The sequence below is a fragment of the Condylostylus longicornis genome, unplaced genomic scaffold (assembly GCF_029603195.1).
Source record: "Condylostylus longicornis isolate FDR11 unplaced genomic scaffold, ASM2960319v2 ptg000119l, whole genome shotgun sequence".
In the NCBI taxonomy this organism is placed as follows: domain Eukaryota; kingdom Metazoa; phylum Arthropoda; class Insecta; order Diptera; family Dolichopodidae; genus Condylostylus; species Condylostylus longicornis.
This window is the reverse complement of record NW_026578087.1, coordinates 972,357-983,321: the sequence shown is the minus strand read 5'-3', so window position 1 is coordinate 983,321 and position 10,965 is coordinate 972,357. Positions and strand designations below refer to the sequence as shown.

At 22.5% G+C, this 10,965-nt stretch overlaps 1 protein-coding gene across 2 annotated transcripts; it reads right to left on the bottom strand.

The window, feature by feature from the left end:
* Positions 1-814: 814 nt before the first annotated feature.
* On the bottom strand, positions 815-10,734 carry LOC129614730 (failed axon connections). Of its 2 annotated transcripts, none has more exons than XM_055529570.1 (4): positions 10,398-10,734; positions 3,440-3,783; positions 3,241-3,340; positions 815-2,749 (listed from the first exon to the last, which is right to left on the bottom strand). In XM_055529570.1, exons 1-4 carry the CDS (start codon positions 10,719-10,721, stop codon positions 2,699-2,701), a joined length of 819 nt encoding a protein of 272 aa, XP_055385545.1. In that variant the 5' UTR covers positions 10,722-10,734; the 3' UTR covers positions 815-2,698. The 2 variants fall into 2 exon arrangements, with proteins under 2 accessions (XP_055385545.1, XP_055385546.1); XM_055529571.1 differs by having other exon boundaries at positions 3,440-3,774.
* Positions 10,735-10,965: the final 231 nt, after the last annotated feature.

The window sequence follows — 10,965 nt, the reverse complement described above, 5'->3', positions numbered from 1 at the left end:
TTTTTTAATTTTTTATTCTTTTCTTGATATATTTTAATTTTTGAATTTTGTTGTCTTGTTTCTGTTATGCTGATATTTTTTCGGAATTTTAAATTTTACTAAAATTAAATTAAATTTTTGAAAATAATTTAAAATTTTTAAATTTTTGATATTTAAATGATAATGGTGGCAAAAGAAAAATAGCAAATAAAAAAAAGAAAGACAATTGAAAAACAAAACAAAAAGAAAAAACAAAAATTAAAAAAAAACAAATATTAAGAAAAAAATTTATTTTTTCTGTTTCTTTTATTTTTAAATATGTTTATTTTTATAATTAAATATTAAATTCTTATTACAAATACATTTATATTTTAAATTGTTTGTTTTTTTTTTTTATTTAAAAAGTTTTTTTTCATATTTTTTTTCTTTTGAATGTTTTAAATTTTTTAACTTTTTTTTTAAACTTATGTTTATAAATTTATATATGTATATACAAATATATGTATATTATGTATGTATATATGTAATTTTGTTTTGTAACGGAAATGTTTTTTTTTCAATGTTTATCCTTTTTGTTTTCTTTATCTATAAATTCTTTAATTAATTTTTAATCAATTTTTTTGCTTTTTTTTCTTCTAATTTTTTTTTTCAATTTATTTATGAATTTTCTTTAAATTTTTAAATATTTTTTTTTTGTTTTTGCTTTCTTTATATTTAAAGTATATAAATATAAAAAAGTTGTATGAGAATTTTTTGTTATTCTTGTTTTTTTCCTTGTTTATAATGAGTGTGTATGTGTGTGTGTCTATATGTGGTTAAAAATTTGGTTTTCTTAAATTTTTTTTTTTGTTCACACATAAAATTTCGAATTTTTTTTTTATTTAATTCATCAGTCACATACTAACTAAAACAGAAGAGAAAAGAAAAGAAAATGATGAATGACACGAGAAGTGACGTGAAATCACGTGAATGGCGACGAAGCGATGTTGTGTCATTTTTTTTCTAATGAAGTGTCATATTTTGACAATTTTCTTGGCATATAATGTTGTATTATGTGGGTATGTTTTTAGTAATGTATGTAGATGATGAATGATGATTGTTTCATAATTTAAGATTTTTTGTTTTTTTTTTTAATAACATAACGTTATAAGTATAACGAAATTATTTTGAAAATTATTCAAATTTTTGAATGCGATTGTGAATGATTTATGATTTTTTGTATGAATGATTGTGAATTTGAAAATGAATTTTTTTTTTGTTGTTCTGATGATTTCGAATGGTGTCGAATGTGAAATTCAATTTTTGAAATTTTAATAATATCAAATATTTTTTTTTTAATTTTGTTTTACATTGTTTTTATTTTAAATTTTTTAATAATTTTACAAAAGAATAAAATGGTCAAATTTTGTTTTTTTTTCACTTTTTTTTATATTTAAATATATAATTAATTACTTTATTTATTTATTTTTTTTTATATATATGGTATAATATATAAAATGGAAAAATTCTCGTTTTTGTTTTTTTTTTAAATTTTTTTGTTTTTGTTTTAATATTATATCTATAAATACAAATACCATTACAAATACGAATACAAAAAAAGATATTTTTTTTTCTTTTTTGTGTTTTTTGTTCTTTTGTTATTTTTTTAGTAAAATTTTTTTTAAATAATTTTATATATATATATATATATATATATATATATATGTATATCTGTTTTTGTTTAATAATAATAATAAATTTTTTAAATCAAAATATTTAATTAAAAAATTGTACAATAAAATGAAGAATGTTTACTGTGTGTGTGTGTGTTTGTGTTGGTTTTTTAATACATTATATTTTTTTTTTTTTTTGATAATCTTAATCTCGTAATTATTACATTATTTATATAATCTGGGCTGTTTTAAATGATTTAATTTCTAAATTTTAATTTTAAATTTTATTATTCGTCAATTTAATATTTTTTTTTCCTTTTTCTTTTAGTTAATAACAACAGAGAGTTTTGAGAGAAAAAAAAATGGTTTAAATTCTTTCGTTTTGACGTTGTCAATTTTATTTTTTTTTTTGTTATTTATTTTTAATATTTTTGTTTTTTAAGTTTAAATGATTTTTTCTTTTGTTTGTTTGTTTTCTTGTTAATTACGTTTTTTTTTTGTTTTTTTTTTTGAGTGGGTTCGAGTCACGGATTTGTTTTTGTATTTGTAATTTTTTGTATACTGTCATGAAAATTATAATTATTTTTTCTTTTTTTTTTCTTGTTAAATGTATATATCTAAATATATATATATATATATATACATATAAAGTTATATAATATAAATTTTTGTTTACATATACATTAATGCTGTGTATATAAAAATAAACTTAAAATCTAAAAAAAAAAAAAATACAAATAATACAAATTAAAAAAAATTATTAAAAAAATGACAAAAAAAAAAAAAAAAATTTTTTTTCTTTAATAATTATGGAAAACAAATTTTGATTTTACACTGTTTTTGTTTTTTTTTTCTTTGTTGAAATTTTGTTGTATTTTTTTTGTAGAATGTAAGAATTATTTTAATTTTTTTTTTGTTGTTTTGTGTTATCTGAATTTTTAATATTATAAATTTTGTTTTTTTTTTTTTTTGTTTTTTTTTTTAATAATTTTTATATTATTTAAAAATATAAGTATAATATGATTTTTTTTTTAATTTTTTATGCACAACGATGCTTCAAGCTTTATTTATTTAGCCTCCTCCTTCTCCTTATTTTCCTCTGTTTCTTTTTCGTCAGACTAAAAGTACAAATAAAAAAATTGTTGTAAGAAATAAATAAAAATTAAGTTTTTAAATATTCATAAATAAATTATGATTATATATATATGTATATATATATATACATATATATATATTCTAAAAAGAAATTTCAATGCCACTTATCGAATCTTATAAACAATGGATAATTGGGGTACAATATAGTATTAAAATATTGCATTGTAATCATATATGCATAAAGTTCAAAGGAGATTAGACATTCGGATTGGACGGGATAGTTTGTGTATTATAGGGCCAGTAAAATGTAATTCGGTGACGCCTGCCTAACTTATTAAGACTATTACAACTGTCGTATATCATCCTTGAGGCCACCAAGCAAGATTAGTTCAAGGCTGCAGTAGCAGTGCAAGTGTCTGACAAAAACAACTAACAAGACACGTACGATATCAAACATCTGTTTGTCAGAATCAATAACTCTTAGTGACATCGAAAATTAATTGTTTTTTTTTACCTTATCTTTTTCTAATTCTTTTTCAATTTTTTCTGTGTCGTTATTATCCTGCTCCACAGATTTTTCCGCATCGCCTTCTTTACCTTCTTTTGCTTCCGGTCTAAAAAATTAAAAATAAAAAAAAAATGTTTTTAAATAAGATTTTTTATCAAAAAAATTAAGTGTTCAAATAATAATAAAAATTTTTTTTTATACTTACTCTGGTTTTGGTAAATGAGCATTCAAATCCAATTTAGTGCAAATTTCATCCCAATCTGGGAAACATCTTTCCTTCATTCTTGATACATGACCAACAAGATTTGGACACTTTTCGGTCATAAAATCTCGTAATGGATAATTACATTCTTTTGCCAAGAAATGTAATTGCGATAGGACGGCAAATGCAACAACATCCAATGTAGTTGGTTCATCACCAAAGAAGAATGGTTTATACGCCAACATATCGCTTAAGACTTTTAAGTCATGTTTACCAAATTCTTCAATTTCTTGTGGTGTATGAACTCCAATACCATGAGCTTTAACTTTTTTGGAACCCTGGAACCACTGTTTGCATCAGTATCCAATTTTTTTTTTTTTTGTTTTTTTATAGTTTTTTTTTTTTTTAGTTTTAGTTTTTAGTTAAAAGAAACATCATCCAAAACATATTTTATAAGTAGGTGAAAAAGAAATTACGAGAGTAGGATGCAAAAACCAAAGTCAAATTTAAAAAAAAAATGTTTTTTTTTTATGTTTTTTTTGTTAAGGATATTTACAAGGATTTAAAGTGATTATAAAATTTACAAAATGGAAGAATGAAAGTGTTTATTTTTTTTTTGTATTTTTTTTTATAAATTAGGATTGGAAAATAGCAAACAGGGAAAATATAAAAAATGAGAAATGAATTAATAATCTAATAATAATAATAACAATAATAAAAATGCAAAAATTTTCAACAAAAAAAAAAAATAAATTTTTTAAATTATAATCAAATTGAAAAAATAAAATTAATGTTTTATGATTTCAAATGATCCAACAAAATTTTCTAATTTATTAATAAAAAAATTTTGATTAATTTTGTTCAGCACATTTTTATATTTAGAATTTCGTTTTTAATTTCGAATACAACCGTACTTGTGTCAATTTTATTTTAATAAATTCAGACTCTTTTTTTAAATTTGAATAAATTATTCCAAATTTTTGACGCCCAAATTTTTGATTGCCAACAATTTAATTAAAATAAAATCCTATTATGCTGGCAATATTGAGAAAAATATTCAATTTTCCTACCTTTCAGTGTTAATTAAAATTGAGTAGAAACTCTCATAGTGAAGAAAATGTTGCACTAGTAAATTTTGTACTGGATTAAACATGCAGGAAATTATAACAAAATTCTCTTTGAACAAGAGAGAAAAAAAAATTGTTAATCTCAGTAACTGTACATTTATTACTACTTGTATCAAGTTGCAAGTTGCATGATATTTTTTTTCTTTGCGATATGTGAGATTTTATTATGATTTTATACCATGTATGTGTGTGCTTAATTCAAGAGAGTTGAAATTTTAAATTGCATTACGGTGAAAACTATAATTTTTTTTTGTGATATAACAAAAGAGATAATTTTATTATTATTTTTTATTTTTGCAGACAAATTTCGATTTTATCAAAAAAATCTTGCAATTTTGCAATAAAAAACCTGTTTTTTTTTTTTTTTTGCCTTAAGTTCCAATTAACCCCTGCATGAACTGCAATTTTAATTAAAAAAAAATTATTATACTCGTAAAACCTAGTAATTTTATTTTTTTTTTAATTTTGAATATCCTGATGTATAGCAACTGATTTAAGTTTATTAAAAATATTTTAAATTTGAATGCATATAGAATGTATGTATGTGTGTATATTTTACAGGTGCAAAATTTTGTTACAGTTATTTCGTTGAAAGTTTATTAAAAAAAATTACTCACGATTTCATTTTTGTAATATTAAATTTATTTTTAGTTATAGATTTTTAATTTAGAATGTCAACTGGTTGCAAACTTAACTAATCAGATTAGCTAAATAATTCTAATTATTGACAATAGGTAAAGGTAATAAAGACTTATAAAGTTATCCAATCATAAAATTGGTTCGAAACTTGACTAGTCTATATAAGCTGTACGAAATATATTAATTTTGAATGAAAAACTATGGCTCACGTTATTCAAGTACAAAAGTGGTTAATTTGAAGCTTCCCATAAACAAATTTTGTCGTAAAATAATCAATTAAAATTGGCAAAACACCAACGCTTACCCGAACTATCTTGTGCTTGTAATGTTTTCAGATGAAAAAAGTTGAATTTTGATCGACCAGATGGAAGTAATTATTGTTGGCATGGCTTACGTAATGAGAAACAGATTTCTACAATAATAAATTTTGGAGGTGATAACTTCATGTTTTGGGCCACAGGGTAAAAGTCGTTATTGTGGGAATTTCAACTAGTTTAAGAAGATACAAACGTTATTATTTTCTAGTAGTAAGAAACTTTTCATATTGTACTTAACCTCAAAATAATTTTAAAATTAAGAAGAGTAAAATGAAATCAGTTCCAGTTAATCAAAATAGAAAATTTAAAATTCATTTGATTTAAATTAATTATTTATTATTATTATTGTTATACAAACATTCATACTCATTTTATATTATTTTTCTACTAATTATACTTTTTTAATTTTTCATTATGAAAATATTAATTTCAAATATTATTGCATTGCAATTATTATATTTCTAGTTTACTTATATTTTTTTTTGTTTTTTTAAATCAACTTTTGAAAACAAAGAAAACAAACATTGTTAAATATTGCCTTTCTCTTTCTAAAATCATGAATTGCATTCAAACTAATAATAATGTAGTTAGTTAGAGTCGAATCGAATCATTTACAATCGAAAAGACAAAATAGATATGAAAAGAAATAACAATAAAAATGCAGCGCAATCAAAAAAAAAATTGAGGTTATAGTCATTAATCACTCGTGTATACAATTTAAAGGTGTAATATGAAAAATTGCAGGTGTTACCGCCTTTTCTATTTATTCATATGCATATAATTCTTATTTTATATTTGTATATCGCATTGGTATTTCGATGTTTTCAAAAATAAATTTTGTTTTTTAGCAACGGTTTTGCTTTTATTTAATTTACCACAAATAAAACTTCAATTAATTAAATTGCATATTTTTGATTATCAAGTCGTTTTATAGTACACTGATTTGTTATTATAGTTATGGAAAATGTTTTTAATTAGTACTAGCTCAATAAATTCAATTTTTCAGATGCAAAAATATTTTTTTGAACCTGAAAAAGTTTATTCGGAAAAAATTTTCTCGAAATCAATTCTTTTGAGTTATTATGTTTTTGCAATACACATATGATATGTACATACTAGTACACGACTGAAAAAATAACACCACTGCTAAAATTGTGCTAACTCAACAAGTTTGAAGTTTTTATTTCAGATTACATACTTGACGTACCATCTGTTGTCAAATTTTCAAAATCAATTAAATTAGCTCTACAATACAGTAGAGTTTTGACAGTAGATATTGACCACAGTTGTACTTTTGAAGTATAATTGTTGTCACACCACACAGAATAAATGTCAAATTATTAAAATTCTATTTGTTTTTTAAGTTGGATGGTAATTTTTGTTCGGTCTCCTTTTAAATTTCAGAATAAGTTTCCCGAAACTGAACTTTTTTGACATACGAAAAAGCGGCAACCGAATATCGTTAAGTGCCTTTTTTGTTTACGTTTTCAATTTATAATGCCGATGACTATACATTTCAAGTATTTTGTATTAATTTAGATTCAAAATTAGATTGATGGTTAACGACCACGAATTGTTTTTCTTTTTCCTCTGCACACATTCATTCTTTTGTATGGGAACCTTATAACAATTATAAAAATTTAATATTGAACGTAATAATTCAAATATAAGGTAAAAATATTTATGAATATTTATGTACATATAGGCACTTATATTTTGTCGCGATATGGAAACTCAATCTGAGGCAACAGGTAAAAAGCAAAGAAAAAAAAAATTTAATAGAAATAGGTGGTAAAAAAAATGTTGCCAGTATATTTGTTTTTATTCTTTTTCGTTCTTTTTTAGGTGCTGTTTGTTTTTTTTTTCTTTGACTCTAAATAGGAGAGAGGAAGTGTTTGGCTTAAGTGAAAATGTAAAATTCAAAAAATAAAAAGGAAGAACAAATTTCGAGCAGTGCTTGTGTTACAAAAAACAAATTGGATATTTTAATTGCGTATTTATGGTTTATGTATATGCAAAAGTTTATTAACCTAAAACTATATTGATACCGTTGATGGGTCGCCGATGAAAATGGTAGAAATAGAGAAAGAAAAAATTAACAAAATGCTGTTATATTGTTGTGCTAATAATTTATGTTTTTCGGAAATGACATTTTCATTTTAATTTTTTTTTATATGTGGCAAATATTTTTAAATTTTTTTTTCTCTTTTTTTATGCTTTCATAATAATGTTATTTAAAATAATTTTTTTTATCTATGCACGTACAACTATAAAAATTTGATTTCTTTAAATTATTTATAGATAAGTGTATAGGTATGTAAATTACGTTAATGAGTAATGCAATAGTAAAATGCATAGGTACTTTGTAATTGAAAGCATATTGCAAGTTAAAGTTAATTGAATTAGCAATAAAGTTCAGAGGTTTGCTAGTAAAATTATAAAAAAATTCAAGTATATTGATTATGAAAATATTCAAGTAATAATAATTATAAAATATTTTTTTTACAAAAAGGGCCCATGAAATATGAACACGTCCAATTTGGAAATTTTTTGAATAGAAATAAAAATTTTATACATTAAAAATTGTAGGAAAAATTTCTAAAGATCTGGCATCTAGCAAATGTATTTAACTGTAAAAACCCAAGTTAAATGGCGGAACCCAAACAGGAGCGATTTCCGTGGTAAAATGTCAAATTTCATATAGAATACACACACACAAACAGGGCTGTCCTGCAGAATTATCTGAAATTACCACCGCGAATTTAGCTGACGTCGGTAAAATAACCTAAAATTTTACATCTTTTTATTCTGACGTCATTTTATGCTAATATGCTAATATATTACGATTAAATGAAGAACAAGAAATTTAAAACTCGAATGCAATTCATTATTAATTATAATGAAATTTGAAAGGAAAAAATTTACTGTAAACTGACATTTTCTATTACAAACAATTGTCAAAATTGACATTCCTATAATTTTAAATTTTTTTTAAATGATTATTGTTCAAATGAATTTGACATGATTAAAAATGTTATTGTGAATGAATGAGGGAGTTGTGAATGATTCAATGAAATGTTTTTGACAATAAAATTTTATAACATTATTCTTTTGTATGTCAAAAAGAGAATAATCAAACATAATCATGCAATTAAATTTTGGTTTAATTTGCTTGATTTTAACAAAATAATTTTTAGTTTTTAAAATTCATGCAAAAAAATTATTTAATTTTATATTTTCTTTTCGGTAAATTTGATAAAAATTTTGCACAGTTAATCAAAACAAACTTTCAATTAAATGTGAACTCTTAAACAATCATGCCAAAAAAAAAACAAGAACTCCAGCTGAACAAAATTAAAAAAATTATTATTTTTTTAAATATAAAAATTTTTTTATGGTTAGGTACAAAATTGTCTAAATTAATGTTAAAACAAAACTTTCAAACAATTTATATTTTTATATAGAGATTTTTGTTTTTATTACTCTAACAATGTTACTTCAAATTTTATATTAAAAAAAAATAAATAACCGTTTTAAATATTTTTTTTTTATATTTTGCTTGACGTTTATAAAAAATTAAAAATCAAAAATTTTATCAACACGGTAACACAATAATAGAAATTATAAAATTTTGTTTTGAAGCTGTCACCTGTCAAAAATTCTACAGGATTACGCTGAGGACTATGTTGTAAATAAAAAAGAAAATTGTGTTCGAAAAATTGTCGATTTGTTTTATACGAAAATTTCCGAAATTGACGTGTGACAACTGCAACGGTTCACGCATTTAGCAGTAGCTCTAAAAATAACTTCTCGCTATTTTAAAGCGGCAAATCTTTTCATTGTGTTTAGCGTGTTAAAAAGTTTTTGATCAAAATTTTTGAGTGGTAAGCAATTTTAATTAAAACTCAACTAAATTTATTTACAAAAATTACTGTCTAATTTTTTAAGAAAAAGGTTACTACATTACTCTCAAGAAACATTTCCCATGTTCTTTTTTCAATTGGAATTTAAAATTATTTTTTGTTTATTGAAAACGAACTGTCTTTTGAAATTGCTAAATATGCAGGTAAATTTAGTCGACATGTATGACAAGTTAAGTTCAGCACCTTGAAGCGCTGCAACTCAGAGTACGTATGTAAGTGTTTTTTATTTTAAGATTGAAGAATGATTGAGTGTTGGGAGTGAAATTACGATATTGTGAAAAAAATAATGAAGAATGTCAAATTACTATTAGGATGAATTTTTATCGTTTGCATATACAAACATGTATGAGAGGTAAGTTTGAAAGCATCTTCAGCAATAAAACCCGGTATGTGAAACTATGTAAATTTGTTAGAATTTTATATATAGTGGAATTTATTGCAAGTTTACAGTTGATATGTGTCAAATGTATTATTTGACACAATTAGTTAAAGCAGATTTTGTAGCGCATATTAAACGAAAAAAAAGGGCTGGGAAATGTTCTTGTCGCAAAATACTATAATTAAAGATAGTAGAAAAAAAAAACTATTTCAAAAAAACTTTTTTTCTATTCTCATACCTTCTCATTGCAAAATCTCTAATATAAAGATCTTTATTTTTATAAAAAAAATGGTTTTATTTTTAATCTCAAACTTTTAATTAACAAACTGGGAAAAGTCAACAATTATTTGAATTTTATAAAATAATTTTTCTTTAATTTTAAACTTTTATTTAGTTTTTTGACAAAATCTCTCAAAATTCAACTAAGTTTCAACAAGTTTGTTGAATAACAAGCTACAATTTGACATCTACAATTACAGACCTTCATGTTCAATAATTAAAGTTTGAGATTTTCGACCAATTTTCTTTTTTTTAAACAAAAGATTCTTCATCCTTTTTTTAAATATTTTTACATACCTTTCTAGCAAATGCCATTTTAAAGAAGAAATTTAAAATTGAATTCGGAATTCTTAAGCCCAAAGCATGTTGTAAATTAACTTTGTATCCTTTAATAATTGAATCAGGATATTTGGTACGCCACCAAAATATTATCCAAATTAAATGATTTTCAAGCATCGATATCATTGCATACGATACATTACGTTGTTCCAATGTTAAAGCAGCATCCAAATCCTTTTCATATCTACTTGATAATTCTTTAATAATTATCGCTGAATCGGCAATTTCCTCACCATTTAATTCAATAAATGGTAATTGGCCTTTTTTGGAACGGAAACGCATTTTATGGTCAACATTCTGAAAAAAAAATTTAAAAATTATAAGAAAATTTAATTTAAAAATGAAATTTAATAAAAATAATTTTAAAAATTAATTACCATAAAATTTTGACTAAATATTTAATAGCAAGAATGTGGATGACATTTAAATGACATTTACAACAAATTGTCACAATTGTCAACGAAAAAAAGAGAGTTTTTGACATATTGATCAGCACGAAATTTGTTAACAATTGTGTGGCGTTCCT